Source organism: Podarcis erhardii, assembly GCF_964252035.2.
Source record: "Podarcis erhardii genome assembly, chromosome: 9".
Lineage (NCBI taxonomy): Eukaryota > Metazoa > Chordata > Lepidosauria > Squamata > Lacertidae > Podarcis > Podarcis erhardii.
The window spans coordinates 43,120,374-43,142,532 of record NC_138512.1 but is presented as its reverse complement, the minus strand read 5'-3'; the positions used below and the strand labels follow the sequence as shown (position 1 = coordinate 43,142,532).

The 22,159-nt window shown below is 43.3% G+C and overlaps 1 protein-coding gene across 4 annotated transcripts in view; it reads right to left on the bottom strand.

Annotated features, from left to right (window-relative positions):
• ZNF827 (zinc finger protein 827) overlaps window positions 1-21,936 on the bottom strand; it is a 111,125-nt gene extending 89,189 nt beyond the window's left edge. Inside the window, exon 1 of one of the 4 annotated variants that reach the window (XM_081875236.1) lies at window positions 21,165-21,936. In XM_081875236.1, coding sequence (XP_081731362.1) covers window positions 21,165-21,207 — 43 coding nt within the window. In that variant the 5' untranslated portion in view covers window positions 21,208-21,936. Of the gene's footprint in view, window positions 1-6,696; window positions 6,826-21,164 lie in introns of those variants that run through there. The other 3 variants (XM_081875233.1, XM_081875235.1, XM_081875234.1) reach the window with 3 other exon arrangements.
• Window positions 21,937-22,159: the final 223 nt, after the last annotated feature.

Sequence of the window (22,159 nt, the reverse complement as noted above, 5' to 3'; positions counted from 1 at the left end):
AATTAAGTATGTTATATGAAACTACTGAACATATCTAAAAACAAAAAAAAGTTTTAAAGTTTATGCTTAGCTGTTCGTTCATTCAATTTATACCTCACTCCATTCCAAGAGCTGTGAACGACAACCATGGTGTCATAAGGAAAAGAAAAACTTACGATAGGGCAAAACTTTTGTCCAAGCTGTTTCACAATTCTTAATGATGTTTACAGTGCTTACATCAGAGGTCAGGCAGAAAAAAAAAATGATTTCACTTATGTGTCGGCAGTACTCAAACATTAACAGGTGACATAAGAGCACAGGCACAGCAGATCTAACAAAGCTGATTTATTGTTGCTTTCAATTGCTTTGTGCCTAGTTTTGTGAGTTGTAATGTTCACTGCTATATTTAGTATGCACTGCGCACCTGATTGACCACTTAAAAGGCATATGTGAGATCTCTCTCTCCTGCTCACTCGATGTACTTCAAATATGGCACTGTTCCCAGGGGTTCAGGGAAAAGGTTTCCAGTTGTCTTTCTGCCTTTAGTTTGCAAGCATACTCCTATTCCCATAAATGTCAGAGAAATCTACCTTTTAATAATTCTGATGGCCTTATCACAACTTATATTTCACTGTATTAGCAATACTTCCCCCAAAAGGTATGATGATACAAAGTCAAAAGGGAAGGTTTGAGATTTTTGTTTTGCTGGGCTGTGTTTTCTTCACCAAAGACAGCTGCTTTCTCAGCCCCTGAGAGGATTGCTTGGGGTTAACAAGCAGAGTCAAACAAGAGAGGATTAGGAAGCTACTAGTACTTCTAGGCTAATGCACTAAAACAGAACACTCCATGTGGAATAGGCATTGCTCACTCTTAGACATGTCCTTTCAAGGCACTGCCCCAGCTTATGACCCATGACAGAGTCAAAGGTCATATAATCAACGTATGGAGGTTGAATAAGAGGCCTTCCTGAACCTCCCCCCACTTTTTTGAAACCATGAAAGGCATGAGAAAATTGAGATTTTGAGAGCGTATCTAAAAACTGACATAGAGGAACTCCTATTTCACAATACAATTTCTCTGCAGTATATTGCAAAACAGAAAGAATCCATTAGTTTCTGTGGCCTTCTAGAGATAGAACATATTTAGCCATAATAAATGTTAGTCTTTGAAGAATCATGAGATTCCAACCAGGCTTCCTACCTAGAAAAAGTATACATTTTGTGTTGTATCAGATCTGCATGATTTGTGTCCCATGAATCCAGCCCATCAACCAATATTATATGTAGGACCTGCTTTGATAATCCCGGTTTTTTCAATCCACGGCATGCAGCAAAACAGGTTTATTTAGGTGCTTCTTGATTGTTTAGGCCTATAATCAATTGCTCCCTCTTAGATGAAGCAAACCTAACATACTACAGAAATGGAGCAGTTAAACTAAATAAAACATTATGGATGTAACTTCTAAAGCAGGAATGGGAAACATGTGGTCCTCCAGATATTGTTGGACAACAAGTCCCATCATGCCTGACATGTGAAGCACCAATGGACTCAAAGACGGAAATTTATGCTGGCCGTTTGGAAAGAAAAGTAGCCCTTGGATAGTTGATAGACTGTGAAAAAGGCCCTTGAAATGAAGGAAGGCATCAAATTGTGCTGACACTGCTCCAGGCCTATTGCTGAACTGATAAAACGTAAAAGTCTGGACTGTTGCACTTGTAACTTAGTTCTTTTATCTGCCAATTGGTTGAGCATGAGAATCTTAATCTCAGGGTCATGGGTTTGAGCAAAAAGATTCCTACGTTGCAAGGAGACACTTGTGGTCCCTTCCAGTTCTATGATTCTCATGGTCCCTATGTGGCTGCAAGTTTCTCTGTTCACATGACCCACTTAATCAACTGTGATCCCTGGCACCCACCAGGGTTAGTACAGAGATTACTAACAATGAAATAGCTTCAGCAATCACCTTCAATGCTGGCCATACCTATTGCCAATGATTTGTAAATTTCTTACAGTTGTGATAGTGATGCAATTTCAGACATATAGCAGGGCAAGGACTGTATTATATGTGGAAATGGACCGCTAACTGAACATACCCCAAAGTTCTGCTGGTGAAACTGAACAGGGCAATGGAGACAAGCTGTTGCAACAACCTATTCTGATGCCAGAGGCATATACTGGAAATAGCCCAAGCTGGGCCAACTGGATCAATCACTTTGAATGAGCTGCACACATAAATAACGGGAACGATGCCACCAAATTTGATTTCCTTGGCCTTCTACTACAAGGCAAAGCCCAGGAGATATTTGAAGGACTAACATAAGGGGTCTGGGAACCTACACTTCTGTCAGGAATGCTTTATATCAATCACTGGACAGAACAACAGAACCTGAGTGGAATTGAATAGTTTTTGGTAAGAGGAAAGGAGGAAAAGAAATCTGTCCAAGGTTTTGGATATACCCTGGCTAAGATGGCAGCATGAGGAACCTGCTGGCCTGAGATCAAATTGTGGCTCATAGGTCTGAGAAGGAACTCAGAATAGTTCTACTTAAGAAGAAACTAAAGGGGTTACAAGAAGATACAAAGTTAGAACAAGCCACAGAAGCAGCTGACAACAGCACAGCTCCAACAAGACAAGTGTGTGAGACCAAAACAGATGTTGTTCATGTACATGGAAGACATAGGGCTCAAATCTCAAAGAACTCTTTGAAGGCATGACAGCAATGCTGTGTGACATCAGTGAACTGAAAGCAGCAAGGGAACCACACAGTCTCAAAAAGAACGAGCGAGACAAGGCCACTAGGATAAAGCATGTGCCACTACAAGCAGGAAAGAATTACAGTGGCAGCCATGTTGGAACTGTGGCAGAACAAGTCATTTTAAACATGAGTGTCCACAGCAACATAATTGAAAGATGCCAGGAAACTTTCCAGGGTGGGAACTATGGGCTAAACTCCCACCTAGAAATCAGTACCCCACAATGTATCTTACAGGCCAGTGAGAGCAGGCCAAAATACTATGTTGTTACAAAAATGGATGGACTTCCATGTAATATTTTGATTGCTTCTGGAGCACAAGCTATCCTTGTACATTCACAATTCTGGAAAAGGACAACTAGAGGATGGTGGCAGAAATGGAAGCCTTCAAGTTCTAAACCAGACCAAGCTCAGCATCATAGAAATATCAGTTACCCTCATCATGGGCACACGTTGTCTACCTTGTGGAAGTTCAGTCACAGAAGACCCATCCGGGAAGCCCTAGTGGAGACAAATTCCTTTAAACATATGATGCTTTAGACAAGGCCTCTACATTATAAAGGATAGAATGTCTGTCACTACAACAATGAGGGTAAAGCAGAGATGATGAAGTTTCTGTGGAGAAGACAGTGACACTGTCCCCATGAAGTGAACCGCTTATACTTAGGATTAAAGAAAACCTCAGAGAAGGAAGGGAAGACATGCCAGACCCCATATTGCTAGGCCAACATGAGATTCTGATTGTGTGAACCACAGCCAAGAATCAGTTAGTCTGAGTCCCAGTGCAAGTGGCCAATGTGACAAAAGCCTCAAGTGTGTATCAAGACATGAATCTGTGATCATTTCATATGGACGTGGTGGTTTATGAATATTAGGCCCTTGAGGTATTGGCAGTACAGCCAGACACTGCTATCACGCCAAGGCAGGAACACCAAGATAACCCTCATAGGAAGACAAAGAACAGGTAGCACATAGTACACTTTGTGCAGGGGCTGAGGCTGAAATAAGAGAGTGTGTCATAAAAACAATAGCAAGCAGTGAGAGGAGCTGTTGAAAGATTACAGTGATAGTTTTTCCAAAAGGGATGATGACCTGGGATGTACTGGGCTGACAAATGCCTGATCAAGGCAGGAGATACAAGACCTGTGAGACTGGGGTAGTAGAGGATACAAGTATATTAGGCAGATTTCAGTCAGCAACTGCAGATGATGATGGAACCAAGAAACATCCATTAAGTCCCCGAGCTGCAGCAGAAGTCTTGGTAAGGAACAAAGATGGGAGAATTCAAATATATGTATGGATTTTCAACAGCTAAGCAATATTACTGTGAAAGAGGCCTATCCTCTCCCAATGATTGCCCTGTGGAAGGTCTGGAATGGGATGTTTTTAATGCATTTCTTTCCTCCTGGTTTTAATGTATAGATGTGGCATTTATTTGGTTGTAAGTCACTTTGGGTTGCCCTGGGCAAGATAAAGCAACTGACCAATTTAATAAATTAAAAACACACAAATAAACCATTATCAACCTAATCAGTGAAGTGCTGAACCAGACAGAATTTTTATCTGACTCCAGCAAAGTTATTCTTATATTGCATGCATTTGTGGGTGGCACTCTGACCCGCTGTGATGTGTTCTATTGGATTGGATCACACTCTAGACCTGCTTGGAAGTGCCTGTTTCTTCTCTACCCTGGATTTGGCCAATGGCGACTGGCAAACAGAGGTACATCCTAATGACCGACCCAAGACAGCATTTACCATGAAGCACAATTTAAAGCTTTGCCCTTTGGACTCTGCAGTGCTCCAGTTATGTTTCAAAGATTGATGGAAGTTGTCTTGGCAGACCTACAGGGCACATATCGTCTGGTTTACCTTGATGACATAATTGCCATTGGAATATCTTTTGAAGAACATCTGCAGAAAATGACAGCAATACTAGAGAATCTTTGTCAAGCTAACTTAAAGGTGAAACCAGCAAAATATAATTTGTTCTGTGATGAAGCACCTAGACCAAGATGCAATAGGAACGGACTCTGACAAAGCAACTAGAAGCAACCCATTCTCAGCCAACATCACACTCAGTTGCTGAGAAACAGAGTTTTGCTGATCTACTTGCATACTATAGAAGATTTATTGCTAACTTTGGCACTGTTGCCCAGCCATTACACAAATTGTCAGACAAGGGGCAAAAGTTCCAGGGGACCACAGCCAGCCAAGAATTGTTCCTAGAGTTAAAGCAAAGGCTCATGTCTGCACCAATTCTGGCTTACCCAGACCTCCAGCTAACATTTATCCTGGATACAGACGCCAGTGTCAGGTATTGCTGTGGTCCAACTAGCACAGTCAGTACGATGCTGATATGAAGGGAGTGGTTGCATATGCTAGGAAGGTGCCCATCAAAGTGGAAAGGAACTATCTCACTACAAAGAAAGACCCGCTAGTTGTAGTGATATTTACTAAGCATTTTCGTTTCCTCTTGGTAAAATAATGCCTGCTAAGGGCAGTTCGCAATTCACTTTGATGGCTTCATAACTTCTACGGGCCACAGGGACAGTTGCTGTGCTGGCTTGAGCACCTGGCTCTGTTCCAGTTCCAGTACCAGATTGCACATCACCCAGGAAAACAACACACAAATTCTGGTGCTCTGTCAGGCATTGATAATCCCAACAAGAACTCTGAGGCTGAGAGATAACATGTTGATAATTTAATCATAACTCTGACACTAGAAGGAACCACTGCTGAAAATGAAGCAGGAATCTTGCTAGAACTACCACATTCAAAGAAGTCCAAGTCTTGTATCTAGTGTCATGACTGACTCCTTAAGCACTGCTGGGCTCAGGTATGCAGTGGCAAGCTGAGTCAGACAAAGGAGGAGAACAGAAGGATGACATGGTGGGAGTTGAGACAAGGGGAACAGAGGCTGGGAGCTGAGGTAGGTGTTTTCCTCTTCCAGGATATGGCTGCTCTGGATGGGAAGACAGGACTCCCACAAACAAACTCTACTAGCCTGGATGGTCCACAACTGTTAAGGATGGGGTGAAATCATAAAATACATGCAATCCTTGTAATCACGAAACTACAGTGGTACCTTGGGTTAAGAACTTAATTCGTTCTGGAGGTCTGTTCTTAACCTGAAACTGTTCTTAACCTGAGGTACCACTTTAGTTAATGGGGCCTCCCACTGCCGCCACATGATTTGTGTTCTCATCCTGAAGCAAAGTTATTAACCCGAGGCACTATTTCTGGGTTAGTGGAGTCTGTAACCTGAGGTACCACTGTACTTCTGTTATAGCCATAGCTCCCACAGTGATCAAACAAGCAAGTAGTCCTCTAGAGCAAGTCTCAATAAATATTCTGGGCTAGCAGATCATTGTATAAGTGGGCAGAGACACACTTTCTGCCTGACCAAGGAGCTCAAACACTCTCTAAAGTATTTGTAGAACTGTTGGTTTGCCACTATGGTAATCCTCTGGAGCAGGGGTCGGCAACCTGTAGCCCATGAGGGTCATTTAAACGGCCCACGAGCCGCCCCTGAACCGAGCCATCCACTCGGCGAGCCCCCACTCACTGTGCTAAACAGGTGCAGCGCGGAGTGGTGACTCGCTTCCGTGGCACCAGAAATCGCGTCTGCGCATGCGCAGACGCCGAAAACCATGTCTGCGCAGACGCCAAAAATCTGAGAAGACCCCACCCTACCCTCCCACTATATAGAAGGGTCTGGTGACTTCTGTTTCAGTGTATCTGAAGAAGTGTGCATGAACACGAAAGCTTATACCCAGAACAAACTTAGTTAGTCTCTAAGGTGCTACTGGACAATTTATTATTATTTTTATGTATTTCGACTGCGTCAGACCAACACAGCTACCTATCTGAATCTAGGTGAACGCGGTTCATGTTCTCCTTACTCCTTACTAATCAAGAGTGAAATTTTTAATCGTGAGTATTCCACAAGAACTGCAATGTACTTGAGATAAGAAAAACCTGCACCATGCCCTACCATTCAGATGGGCTACCGGAACACTTGAATCTCTCACTGACAGCTATTTGTTATCCTTTGTGCAGAACTGGGACAGAATGCTCCCCTATGTCATGATGGCCTACAGATCTATTGTGCAGTCATCCACGTGCCACATACCATATATAGTAATGTTTGGAAATGAGACTACTTTCCCCATAGAATTGTTGAATGGAGCAGATGTACCGGTAAAATATACAAACCCTACGCATATTTACTGAATTAGTTGATATTTTTAGCACTGTAAGCCCAGCAGTGAAGCTCCATCAGCATAAAGTCACACAGAGGCAAAAGGAGCACTATAATCATGCAAAGCAAGTGAGGGAGTGTCTGAGGCAAAAACCAGAGAAAGTGGAAACATCTAACTGTTACATTGCAGCAAAAATACAGAGGTTCATACACAAAAGTTTAGCAGAGTGTCAACCATTGCCAGTTCTAGGTGGGCATAGCTTTGTCCTATACTAAAATGGACTCAAACCATACCAGGGCCCTGATCCTGCAGAACAGGTCAACAGCTTGCCACAAAATCAATGTACCAGCCAAATAATTTTTTCTCACTGACAAAACCAGTTCTCAGAGATGCAAAGAAGTTAAGACATCAATGTCTTGTAGTCATGCACAAACTTTATAGATGGCACAGATTCAGAAGACGACACAATACCTTGCAAAGTCAATGAATCAAGGGAGTGAGTTCCATAGATGGGAGCATACAGCTACATCTGAAGTAGCACCATCAATGCAGGAGAATAAGCAACTGGTTCAGGACTCTTTAGGGCCCCGAGACAAATATAACTAGACAATTGCAGCAAGAGCACAGAGCACCCTGCTGAGTTGAGGACTATCGTTTGGATTAGCTGGATGTAAGAATTAGACTCCCCACCTCCCAAAAGGGTGGGTAATGTAATGTAATGGGACTGTGGAGCATTGGGAACACCTGTAGCTCTGACCTAAGAAGGGTTGACTTGCTGGAAAAGGGACGTCAAGAGGCAGACAGAAACAGAAAAGGAACAACAGCCTAGGAGTGTGTCTGAGAGGGCTGATGAAGCACCAATGGGGACTCACGAGGTGGAGAAGATTCTTAGAAGGAAATTGTTGCTAGATAAAGTGACTCTGTATGAAAGGCCCTTGAAAAAAGGCAAGTCTGCTGTTAGATGGATACACAGCAGCCTGGGCTGCTGCACATTTAACCAAATTATTGTATGCCACCCCCTGGAGGTAGCTGCAAATTTCCCTGTTATCCATGAAATCAAGTTATTTCGTAACTACATGTCACTGTGAGTGCCAGCACCCACCAGGACAGATACAGAAACAAACTAACACTGAAGCGCCTTCAGCACCTGCTTCCAGCCCTGATTATACCTACACACTACTGATGTACCAATGTACAGCAAGGAGCCTTGGTTGGAAGACACTGATCCCAAATTTGCATTGAATATGGCAGCTTGTGGCTCCATCCTGGCTCCGATATAAATCCATGTATATGACGTCAGAACAAAAAGTGCTCCTGGGAGTGTTCATTACAATTATTTTTTAAATGTTCATTTTAAATGGTGAAACCTGGTTCATTCATAGTTGGACAGACTTAGAGTAAACCTATTGAAACTGAACAGCCATAAAACATAACTTTTGGCCCATTGATTTATTGGGTCTACTTGAAGCATTACTAGGTCTGGTTTCAACTGTCTACTTCTGCTTTTATGCTGTGATTGTTGTTTTATGATATTCTAATTTAATACTGCATCTACTATTTTATGTTTGCAAGCCACCAAGATTAATGTTATTGGGCAGCTTCTATAAAACCTATAAATAAATCTAAGCCCATATCTTCAGAGCTTCAGAGTGCTGGACAACAGGATCCTAGCAAAATTAGATGGTTGTCCTCTTTATCGCCATCTGTGGCAAATTTTTCTTTAAAAGAACCAAACCTAAAAGTTTTATATCAATATTTAAATGGTCATGAGGCAGCAAAACTTAATTCAAATCTTTACAGACTAGCAGTATCATCTGCACAGAACCATTCCATTTAGATTCTGAATGTGTGCAGTACTTTGAAATAGAGAACACAGAGGTCTTATACCAAGGTCTTATACCTTGGTATAAAAAGGCCTTGGTACCTTGGTCTTATACCAAGGCCATATTCACACAATAAATTCAAAGCACTATACCACTTTATAAACAGTCATGGCTTCCTCCAAAGAATTCTAAGAGATGTAGCTCATTATGGGTGATGAGAATTGTTAGGAGACCCTAATTCCTTTTCTAGACCTATAATTTCCAGAGTGGTTTAACAATCAATATCTCTTCACAAGGAACATGCAATTGTAGCTCAGGGAGGGGACTGGGGTCTCCTTCAACACCCTTAAACTACAACTTCCCGAATTCTTTGGGTCAAGTCATGACCTTTTAAAATGGTATCATACCGCTTTAAATATATGGCTGTGAATGTGGCCCAAGTCAGAACTTTGGTCCAACCGGCAGAAGCTCACCAAGATTTGAGACTGGAAAATTTTCCCAGCCCTACCTGGAGCTGCCATGTAGTTTGGACCTTTTACACGTGTATGCATGCATAGGAACCAACTCCTAGGAGCCGAGGTTCCTTTGCCCACCCCCAATAAAACATTAAAATGGTGTGTGTGTACTGCATCCTGTCACTGATTATGCGGGGCAGGGCTTACCTGCCTCCCCACAAAATTTTATTCAAGTTGGCACCCCGGTTGCATGTACTCTAGTATTGAGCTATGGATGTTTCCCCATTGGCATCATTAAAATCTAATTCACAATCCGAGGATGAAAATACAAATCTATATTTCAGAGAGAGAAAATGCCCAACTGTCACGCATCATGTAATGTTTGAAATCTGTGTGCACGCACTATTTTCTTATATACTGTCTATACTGTACAATCTTTTTCCTTAAAAAATAAATAAATTACAGCTACAGCACTTGATTTACAGTATCTTGCTCAACAAACCACGCAACAGAAAGTGGTCACACTGGAAACCAGACCCAGCATCATTATTTACAAAGTAAGTGAAGAGTTTGACATCACATGGCTTTACAAAGCCTTATGCTACAAGCCCTTTTGCCTTCCAAAAAGTCCTCATTTGTAGGTCATGCTCTCATTATCTAGTTCTGGGATCTGTTTTGATTCAATTACAGAAAATTACTAATAGTTTATTCCGAAATGACCAGCTCTTCCTAACCCTTCTGTTTTATATCTGTTCTTAATCCCTTCTCCCACTCCTGCCTTTGACATGCCAGGGAGGGAACTACATTTACAAATTGGTGATGATTTTGTCATTCATTGAAAGAATACATTCTGTTCTGTTTCCCTGGACACAGTTGTTCCTCTTATTGGGGTTGTTTATAGAGTCAGCACTTGAACTTTACCTCAATTTGCATCTCTACCATATCCCAAACGCCATTCAAAGGAAAATGGGTGTGTATTTGAAATCAATGGGCATTTTACATTACCAAGCCCTTGTTAATCAGAAATGACTATATGGCTTTGGACAGACATATAATTTTTAACAAGAGAAGAGTGGAAGATATGGGTTTGAGCTACCTCAAAGTACTTTATTTATGTAGCCACAATAATCAAAAGGAAGTCGAAGGTTGAGAAAATAAGGGTCAATAGTTTTAGGTAATTTAACGCACAACATCCACTGTTTGCACTAAAAAGGGGGAGGAGAGAAATTCACCAAACTCATTCAATGACTGCGATAGTAATGGAATTATTAACTCAATCACACTTAGACTAACAATTTTCTCTGCATGCATCTTCTTATCAGAAATTAACTGTATCATGACTCACTACAACAGTTAAACAGTGAAAATAACATACAGACATTCCCCTTGTACACCTTCATACCTCTCAGCAAGGTTCTCAAAACTATTAAGAACTGGCACAAGCTAAACTTGGGGCAAATGAAAGTAACTTTGTGCTTGTGGATGAAGACTCAGCTGACATAAGGAGTCTTTAGGAAATTCCCAATAAGCAAATTTGTTTGAAAGAAAGATGGGGCTTCCCAAAAAGGAGGTAGTGGTTTCTACGTGCTTAGGGTGGGAGTCTCTAGGCAAACAGAAGTATAGAAGTTAGTAAGTTACAAGGAAGAAACCCGTTTTTAAAAGAAATCAAAACTACCTAAGAAGGGGTTAGGGAGAGGAGGGGATTGGTTTGCTCAAGCCCATTAACAGCCTGTAGGGTCATACTGGAGTGCAAGTAAAAAACTTGAACTGTTTTGATCTGTTTTATGGTTCTCTTTTGCAGGCTATCTTGAAGATCTAGCTCAATAAAAAAAATTTAAAAATTGTCAAAAACTCCTCTTCCTGCACCAATATAAAGGTGTACCCTAAAGGGGGTGGGCTGCAGGCCCCACTTGTATTATATTTCAATAGTATGCAGTATGCATTAATCCAAAAATAAAAGTGTCAAAAATGCAAGCTCAATTCCCTCCTGGTTTCTGGGATGATGTACAAGAATCCAGGGGTCCCCCAGAGGCTTTGTCATTGTAGGTTGTAATGTTTATGCCCAGCAGCCTCCTGCATCAACATGGTATAATGATATTATCACGCCGTGTACACAAGGCTTCTGTGTGCGTGTGTGATGCAGACTAAGACATCAAGGAAGGTTTGGGACTTGTGTCAGGGATCCCAACAGATCTAGAAGGCCTCAGTTCCGCAGCAATTCCATCATGGGCAACACCATAAATCTATCATCTAATTATTTCTGAAATTTCATCTCTAATTGATGATATAGTGTTTGTACGGCATTGTTGCCTCACTGCTGGGGCTTTGTACGCACCATTAATCAAAACAGGAAAATCTTTCAAGTACATTAGAAGCCCTTTATTTTTCGGAACCCCAGTTTATTTCTTGTGCTCAATCTTCTATATAACAATTTTATATATATTAGTGAGACACGCATGGGTACTGACTCTTTATACTAATTATATGCTTTTAAAAATAATTACACACATTCCTTTGGATTGATATATTTGTTTCCCTCCTTTGACTATTGTCGATTACAGGGGGTAGTCTTGCTACAGGTTTGCTTTGTGAGCTCCCTAATTTCACTTACCGGTACATGTTCTTGATATCCTACAGTAATTATAATGATTACAAATAATTATACATGAGCGATAAACCCTTTGCAGTAGTAAAGGATACCATTCATACAGCATTCATATGCTTTCCCTACCTCTGAACCACTCAGAGAGAGAGAGAGAGAGAGAGAGAGAGAGAGAGAGAATTGAAAGTACAGTACTGAAGAATTGAAAAGTACAGTACTGAATCCTGGTGCCATAAGCATATGCACGTAATGAAATCTGGGACCCAAACAATTTTAGGCCTGTTTATAACTCGCAGCTACTCAATTTGCCTTTGTATTAGATTCAATTATTATAATTTTCTCTATATTCTTAACACACAGCTAGGCTGCAAAAATGATATGGCTGCTTTATGATGTGTGTTGAATTCTATGCTGGTCTCTTTCAGTTTTTGTGCAGGCTTTTACAGATTTTAAGTATTTTGAATTTTGGATGTTTTAAAAGTTTTTAACATGTAAGCAGTATTTGGTGGTGGTGATTTTTATACCTGTACACTGCATTGTGAAGAGTTTTTTTTAACCTGAAAACCAGTTTATACATTTATTAAGTAAACAAACAGTTGCAAATTTACTGATGGGGACTAACACAGAAATATCATGGCTTGTCGAAGGTTAGCCTGTGAGTTAATGGCTGAGAAACAAAGTAAGATCTTCAATTTAAAAACTTGTTCTTTTAATTACTGAGCCATCAGAACACAAACTGACGCCTTCACTATGGATACTACCACAGAGATATGAATATCAAAGAGGAACATAAGATTCCTATTCTGAGGCAGAAAAAATGGCCTATCAAACTAAGTACTGTCTACTCTGAGCTCTCCATGGTCTCAGATCAAGGTCTTTTTCAGCACTACTACCTGAGCTCCTTTCCCAACTGGAGATTAAGCCTTGGAATTTCCACACATAAAACACCAAAGAGTTGCCTTCTTGACTTAGGACTCAATTGCAAATGGTTTGTCCCTAAGGCAATAATTTCACATTATACTCTATTTCATCTTGTTACACCTGTGGTGACCTTGTCCACAGCTGAACAACTGAACAATTAAATGCACAGTACATAACCCCCATGTGGCCAGGCTCCTCCTTTGGCTAAGATTGAGGCCACATGGTTAAGATCATCTTTTTATATTATGAAGTCCCTAAACTGATGGGAGGGTGGGGCAAGATTTTGGTTTCACAAACTAGCCTTCTGAATGTTCTGAGTCATGGTGAGAGAATAATGTACTATTTGCTGCTTTGGCCCAATTTTTCTAGTGTTCCTAAGGACATGGTAACTGTAATCTCAACATGGATCACAAGACCAATTCATCATCCCCCAATCCCCTGAAATGTCAGATAAATGGATTTTGTGAATTTGACCATGTCCTGCTGTGGTAAATTACAAATACAGTGGTACCTCGGGTTAAGTACTTAATTCGTTCCAGAGATTCGTTCTTAACCTGAAACTTAATTCGTTCCAGAGGTCCGTTCTTAACCTGAAGCACCACTTTAGCTAATGGGGCCTCCCGCTGCCGCCGCACTGCCGGAGCACGATTTCTGTTCTCATCCTGAAGCAAAGTTCTTAACCCGAAGTAATATTTCAGAGTTAATATTTCAGAGTTAATATTTCAGAGTTAGCGGAGTCTGTAACCTGAAGCGTATGTAACCTGAAGTACCACTGTATATGATGCACTCTGTGTGGACACTGACTAGATTCATTATGACAATATTTCAGAATTTCCATTCTATCGTTTTTGCAGCATGATGTAGGTTTATTCAGCGTTAAGTCCCATAAACCAATGAGACTTACTCCTAATTAAGTATTCATAGTATTGCATCCTTAAACTGAGTGTCCTATTGTTGAAGTCATTACCGTAATAAAAACCTCCTTACAATTTTCCTTCCTTCTTCTGAGTAGGTTTTTACTCTCTGCCTAGCTGCCATTCCATCAAAACTATGTACTTTGTAGTCTCCATCTCCATTCCCCCAAACATCTTCCACGTACTCTTGGGAACACACATTTAATATGCTGCCCAGTGTTCTTATATCACATGCTGGGGTTCAACATAAGGAAATGGTAATACAGCTAAATAGAATAATAGGCAAGTGTATACATAAGAATTAGCATTATATTCTAAAGCAGGGGTAAGGAACCTGTGGTCCTCCATAAGTTGTTGTGTTTCAACTTCCATCAGCCCCAACCAGCATTTCTTATGGTCAGGAATAACAGCAAGTATACATCTGGAGAGCCACATGTTTCCCATGCCTGCTCTAGATACACAATCAATATAGAACATAAGAAGAGTCTGAGAGAAAGAGGGAGAGGACTACTGAGCTCATGTCCTGCCAATAGGCTTCCCATACGCATCTGGTTACTCCCTGTGGAAAGAGAATGTTGGGCTCCGTGGCTCTTTGGTCAGATCCTGCAGGGTTCTTACGATAGTGGCATGGCCCAACTGTATACAAAAGTCTTTTCAAAATTGTATACGAAAGTCTCTCTGAGACTCCACTGACTACAGTAGGTCTTCTTCACTAACAGGTTGGTGTAAGATTGCTACCTTTGACTTAGAAAATAGGATTTGAGTGGTCTGAACTAGAGATACTTGAAAAGCGCCTCGGTTGGCACTCTAACAATGCAGGCTGTGATCATCAAATCCCTTTTAAGATTTCCTGCTTTCATGAAATGAACCCTACTTGCCTACTCAAGTGATTTGTGGGTTTCCCTATTTGCATTTCCACTATCATTTGCGGCAGGTATGAGAGTACAAACATGGAACTTCTGGCTTCCAATCTAGAGCTTAGAGTGCTCATCCAGGAGCGTGCATACATTATATGTTTGGGGATGTGATTTTCAAACTTTCTGAAAATGCCATCTCCTAATTTTATTAGACCTTCCAAGGTATTGAGCCTAAAAATTTAATTGAGCATGCTTATTTACTTCCTTTATCCTCTTCACTATTTATTATCTTCCAGCCTAGCATCTATGTATATACTCCCCACATATTATTTCTATCACTCACACAAGTCATATGTCCCTATATGGATCCTATGTACACCTGAACCACTTCATCTCCAACTAGGGCAAATTGGTCCATAGAAATCAGGCACCTGTGACCCCTTTGTTCCCTTGCAACCATTCCATGGGAACAACCTACTGGGGGGGGGGGAATGGAGACTTGGCAGTTGATAGACCTATTACTGATAAAGTATGCAAAATTATTTATATTCTCTTCTACTACTGGCTCCCCATATTTTGGGAGCCCATTGGGGCCCATTCCTAGCTTGAGATCCTGGTATAATATCAAACAGATTTTCCGACAAAGTAGGGCAAGAAAAGAATAAGAAAGGACTTTCTATTATTATTTCAATTCCTTATCTACCTCTTGTGGTGCATCTTCTAGAAACACAAAAAAGCATACAAACGTTCTCATAAGGATTTCTGACAAAATACTACAAAACTTCTCTAAGGCGGATCAGCTGATAAAGCAATGATCCCAAGCAACAACTCAGGAATTTTTCCAAAACAAGTGTAGCATAGTTGTAAAGCAGGAAGGCCGTTTCAAATTTTACCCGTTATTAACTATCTGATCTTTGGATAATGTTTGTCTCTGAACCTTAGCACCTGCCTCATCTTCAATACAGGGATAATGATACTGACCTACCTTACAAGGTTATTGTAATGGTTATTGTGCTATATACAAAGCACACTATAAATGTCAACTATTATTTTCTAAAAACATTTTTCCATTTTTGGACACTTTTAAGATGTAAATTTATATTTAGAAACCAACAGTGGTTAAAAAAGAGCATGTGAACAGAGGTTTTTTTTTTTTTTTTAATGACACATAGGCGTAGTGTTCTGGTATGTTGGTGAAATCCCCCCCCCCCAAAAAAAAATAGCATTATCAATTGTCCTATTTCTTTAAAAGAATGTATAAGACAGAATTAAAATACTGTAGAGATTTTGTAGAACTGAACGGTGAACTCCCCTAATAAATGACAGGCATGGCAACATGTACAATCTTAACTGTACCACTGCTGTGTATTGATCAAAGTTGGAGGTGCAGGTGACTATTATGGGCTGAGGAACTTTTGAGGCTTCTGAAAGTGGCTCCCCATCCCCTCAGTTACTGCCAGTCAGCACCATAACTATATATATATATATATATATAGCCATAATTTTATTTGTATGCTGCCATGGAGGTAGCGGGGGGGGGCAGCTCCCCCCATCAATAAAAACAATAATACTTCACTAACTGAGTTTCAGCCTCCCCTAACAAAAGCCTGCCTGCCTAACATAAATCCTGGCCATGCCCACGCCTTTCCAGGCAGCTTACAACATGTAAAACATAATTACAAACATAACAATAGTAGTCACAAACAATGAACAAAACATACACAACCAAATGAAACAATTTCCACATAAATTGAAAGATCTAAAAATAAAGGTACAAAAAAATAAACAGCATCAACAACAGCAACAAAAACCTCAAAACTATACCTCAACCCAGTGCTATTTTTCTAGAAAAAGAGGTGCCGGAACTCACCTCAAACGCCTTCCTTGTTCTCTTACCACAACAATGGTGCCCACCTGAGAGTTTCCAGAACTGAGCTGTGGTGAGTTCTGGCTGAAAACAAGCCAGAATCTGTTCCACAGCATCAGCTTTTATAGCTGGAGTCAGTCAGGGCCCCACCCTCCCAGGCCCGCTAGGAAAGGACAGCAAGGCAGGGAGCAGGTCTTCCAGGAGTCACAGCCAAGATGCTCTCTGGCCTTGATATCTTTTCTTTCCCATAAGGAGCATTGTTCTCTACCACCAGCCCTATTTTTCTTTCACAATAACTCTGTGAGGTAGGTAAGAGGGAGGAAGTGACAAGGCCACCAGGCCCCATTTGCACTCTGCATTTAAAGCACTACCACACCACTTTAAACAGTTGTGGCTTCCCACAAAGAATCCTGGGTACTGTAGTTTGTTATGAGCGCTGAGAGTTGTTATGAGGCCCCTATTCCCCTCACAGTAGAGGTATCGGCTGTCAGACCACTCTGAGAATTGTAGCGCTGTGAGAGGAAAGGGGTCTTCTCTCAGCACCTTTAACAAACTACAATTCCCAGGATTCTTTGGGGGAAGCCACAACTGTTTGCACCAGTATGATAGTGGACCTCATGGCAGTGTGGGGATTTGAACCTAGGTCTCCATGATCGTAGTTCAACACTCCAAGCACTGCACCTCACCTGTTCTCAGGATAGCCCTGATGTACATAGGAAAGTGCTTACACAAACCTAACTGGGTCTTTGGGTCCTGCGGCCTTTACCACATTCTTGAAGCTATTTCTACAGTAATTATATTCTTGTTATTAAGTCCCTTTTTACATACTACAGTCTCCTCTTTTCCTATAATTAGATTATTTTAACTATCATAACTGTCAAGTTTATCCTGTATATAACTTTTCTCTCAATGAATGTAGTTAAAAATCAGATTCTATATCCCTGTTTTTCCCCAAGTTCCCAACAAGCAAATGGGCCTGCTGAAATTAACTTTTGTCATTTGCAGGTGGCAACCACAATCAGTAAGGTAGACAATACTATTTTTATTGCTCTGAAGTATCACAACTTTTCTGAGGTAAAACACTCAAGAAGAATAAGGTGATTAAGAAGCTAACAAAAGCCCAAACAGTGGAACAGTGGAAAAGGAGGGACTGTTATAAAACTACTTGTGAGTAAAGTCATATAATTATCACAGTGAAGTGCTCAGGGTTGAACTTAAAAGTAATCACATAGAAGCACATGGGCAAAGTTGGGAGGTGCAGCCCAATCCCAGACATATTTACTCAGAAGCAAGTCCTGCCAAGTTTACTGAGGCTTACTTTTAGGTAAGCAAGTTTAGGATTGTGGCCTTCATAACAAGCTCAGGACATGCGTAGCTACTACATTAGCACCCCATTTTCTTACAGCAAGGCTGTTACTTGTTATGAAAGAATGCCAAAATATACAAGGCTCTCTTCAGAAAAAAGATCTTGCTTACACAGTGAACCAATTCTAGTATGACAGTGCTACAAGATGTGGTGTGTGCTGCTGTATACTCCGTTAACATGTTATTAAGAATTAATAAGAGAACATGTAAGGACTTTCCTGTATAGCTGCATGGAAGGGAGGAGGGACAGAATTAATGTTGACACCTTATCATCCTAACACTATAATGCCCTGTACTTTTCATACTGAACTACAGAGGATTACGTTCTCTTAGAGGTGATACAATGCCTTGTACCCTTGTAGTCTCCACCGGACACAAACAGCATCACAAATGCTTGGTGTCAAATACATGTATTTTTATTTAAACGTCTCATAGTCTTTAATAGCAGGTTTGCTTTTCTTTGATCAAAAGTACACACAAGGCCTGAAGCACCGTCCATTTACAGTGGTGTAGTGGTACACACACACCCTTCCCCTCCAAGCCATACACATCAGAAAATCCCAAAAAATACTTTAAAACTAAGCACCAACGCTTAAGAAATAGGGCACCACATTTTAAAAGCTGGAATTTTCACAGCCCTCTTCCCTGACAGGCCATAGCACCTTGTAATATAATAAACACTAACTTCCCCTACAAACAGCTACAGCGAATGGGTAATAAAACTTGCAGTCATTTGGAGGGGAGAGGGGAAGAGAGACACACCAAGCCAACCCAAGTATAGCCACACAAGCAGCAAGGGAGATTCTTCCCTAGCGAGCTAAAATGGAGACAGAATTTCATCTCTGCCCTAGAGAAACAGACAGAAAGGGCAGCAGCACCAGGTCTAGGTCAAGGTCACTAGCGGGGCAGTCTGCAGCTGCTTGCATAGCTGTCTTCAACCGCATAGACAACACGCTTCCCAAAACTCTCAGTTCAGACTTTCAATGCACACATACACAACAGGCTCTTCCGTTGTTTTTTGTTTTTTGTTTTTTTTTAAAGAAGCCTCCACAAAACTCTCTGCGTGCTTTGAAAATGCCCATTTGCTCTTATATTGCACTTTATTGTATTTTAGGGCTGGGCGAACTTTCAATCAGAAGCCCTCCGAGATTTATACATATGAAAATACATAATTTAAAACTGAAAGGTTACTGACCTTGCCCCCACCCCACCGCTCCCCCCCTTTTTTTGAAGCAAGTGACCCAAAGAAAAGGAGTAGCAGTGGACGCAATTGTAGCCCCTTTAGACATTCAGGAAACTCAACTGTGCAACCTCTCTGAACTAGCTTTTTAGGATAGGGAAACCTCAATATTCCCAAACCGAATCCACTAACGTGAGGGCGATTAGACGGTGATGCGGGGGGGGTGCTTAGAACAGTGCCGGGAGGGGCCCAATAGGGCGCCCTTCTCCCTCGGCTTTGCGCGGCAAGAGAAAGGAGCAACCTTGGTGCGCGCGATCCCTCCGGTGCCATTGGTGTCCCCACCTCTGCTACGGTTCATGCGTGGCAGGCTGCTAGTGTGTGCTTGGGAGGGAAGGGGAGGGGAGGGAAGAAGGCAGAGAGAAAGGATGAGAGGGCGGGAAGAAAAGTGGGAGGGGGAGGTCAGTCCTCTCTCCAAGACCCTTCCCCTGATAAACTATCGGAAAATTATGTATCTGTGGAGAGAGGGAAGTAATCGATCGCGCTCTTTTGTCTGAGGCGAGAGGAAAGGCGGCAGGGAGCCCCCCCCCCCGCACACAAAAACACGCGCAGGGCACACACGCCATCCGCGACAACCTTAGCCCTCTCTCCCTCTCCCTCCCTCCCTCGTGAACTTCAGGTGACCGACCATGGCTTTGACACATAAGCAGTTCAGCCCCGCCGACACTGAACCCGGGGGCAGAGCCAGGGAGGGGCCGGGCGAGCAGGCAGCGGCGAGCAGAAGTGCCGGAGGCAGAGCGCAGGAAAATGACCCCTAAATCCACCCACGCCGCCGCCTCCCTTCCTCCTTTCTTTAGAGACACCAAGCCAACGCGAAGGCTCCTTTTTTTTTTTTTTAAAGACAAGACATATTATTCGTATGTGTGTGTCCCCCCACACAAAACACACACTTTTATTTCCTCCTCCTTCCAAGAGCGCCCGATCGCTTCTTGATACCACAGGGAACCAGAAGAAAAAGTTAACTGCTTTGCAAAGAATTGAGGAAAAATCGGGGGGGGGGGGGAGCGGCGGGTTGGAGGTGGAAGAGGAAGAAGCGGGGTGGGAAAGGAGGGAGAGCGCGGGGTGAGCGGCTGTGTCAATGTGTGGTGTGTGCATTGCCTGCAGGCTGTGGGAGGAGGAGGAGGAGGGCACTTTTCCGAGTCCTTCCTGCGCTCTGCTGCTCTGGTCTGGGGCAGCGGCGGCGCTGAAGCCTCCGACTCGCCCAGGCTCCATCTGACCCTGCATTTTATTGCAGCCGCCAGGAGAAGCCCCGAGCTCGCTTGCCGCCGCCGCTCTGCAGGGACCTCGCATGCCACGATCTGCCTCCCGTGCCATCCCCGTCCCCGTCCCCCACCCCCCAATATCATGCTCGCTTCTCTTCGGCAGCAGCGAAGCAGCAGCCCCGGATTCTCTCGTGTGTGTCTCTCTCGCTGTGTGTCCCCCCCCCCCAACGCCGCCGCCGCCGCCGCCACCCGCGCCGCTCCCTCCCTCCCTCCCTCCCTCCCTCGCCCTCCCCGCCGCTCTTCGCCTCCTCCTCCCCGGCTCCGGGGCCGGCGAGCCCAGCCGCAACCTTTAGCCGGAGACGGACCTCGCGATTGATTCCGCGCAAGGCGCCAGCGAACCGCTTTCGTTTCCAATTGTGCAACTCCCCACCCCAACAAGAATAACAGTAATAATAATAAAAAGAAGCTTCATCCTTCTCTCCCCCCCCAACACATACACACACACATACACACCCCAGCCATAAAGAGAGAAATCCATTCACACACAAATGCACAATCACAAGAAAGGGGAGGGAAGAGAGGACGAATAGAGCGAAGAAAGAGAGGGGAGGGAGGGAGAGGGGAGACACACACACACACACTCGCTCTCCCCGGCTCGCTCTCTCCCTCGCACACACACATACACACGCGCGCACACATGGAGGGGGAAAGAGGAAAAAAATTAAAAGGGCACAAGGCTGTTCATCACCAACATGGCTGCCTTAGCTCAGACCTAAAAGAGGAATAACCCAGGCTGTGTCTTTGTCAGTTTCACCTCTGTAACCCTAAACTAATGCACAAAACAACGGAGGAGGCTGCGGAGGGGAAGGAGGCAGGCAGAGACCGGGGGGTGGGGTGGGGGGAGAGAGAAAGAGAGAGGGGGCGAGGGAGAGAAGGGGGAAATGGGGGGGAGGGAGAGAGGGAGAGAAAAAAAAGGAGCACTTACGTGAAGAGAGGCGCTTGGGTTGCTCCTGCTTCCTCCTGGGCATTTTCCCCCCTTTTCACATTCTCCTCCTTGGTTTAATGGGGGATCAAATATATATATTTTTTAAAAAGCCCAAAAGTGGGGCAGAGGCAGGCACAAAGCAGGGGCAAAGGGTGGCTGCCCAGCAAGGGCTGGTTTTCTTCTCCTGGGCAATGGGGGTGGGGGGGTTGAGAAGCTGCTTTTCCTGGAGCCAAGGAGAAGAGCCCCCCCGCCTCGCCTCTCTCCCCTTTTTCTTGCCCTTCCTCCCCCACCTTTTCTCTCTCTCTCTTCTTCTCTCCCCCCTCCCCTCCCCTCCCCCGGTCGTGCACCTGGCTTGTCCCCGGTCGCAATATTCTTCAATAGAAATGGATCTAATGGGCGAGGGAGAGTGTGTGCTCATATGCGGTGTCAATAATGAGGGCTGGTGCGGCGGTGTCTATGGCTGCTCCCTGTGTGTCTCCAAGCCCCTAACTAACACTAATGCAGGGATCAAAGGGCAGCGGCGGCGGCAGCAGTGCTCACAGCTCACACACAGGCTGGAGAAGGAGAGAGAGGCAGAGAGGCAGAGAGAGGAGACGAGACACACACGCACACACACATGCACACAAGGCAGAGCAAAGAGGAAGGTGCCCCCAGGCTCCTAGGCTGTACTTTACGCACACACCGAATCGCGAGCGCTCCTCGTAGCGAGGTTCAAGGGGGGACAAAGGCAGGCAAAGGGGGCAGCCCCAGCAGGATGCAGCCCCATTTTCCTCTCAAAGACGGAGGGGGTGGGCAGGGGAAGTTTGGAGTTCTCCACATTAGCCGCGTTGATTGTTAAAATAAAACAGGGTGTTCTTAAAATTAATACTAAAGGTCAAGTTGGCGCGATTGAGAGTGGTTTTTTATGGGTAGGTTGAGATGACCTTAGTAACGGCATTAAAAAATAATAATGTATATTATTTGGGAGTTTAAAGAGGAACTCTTCTCCCCCCCCT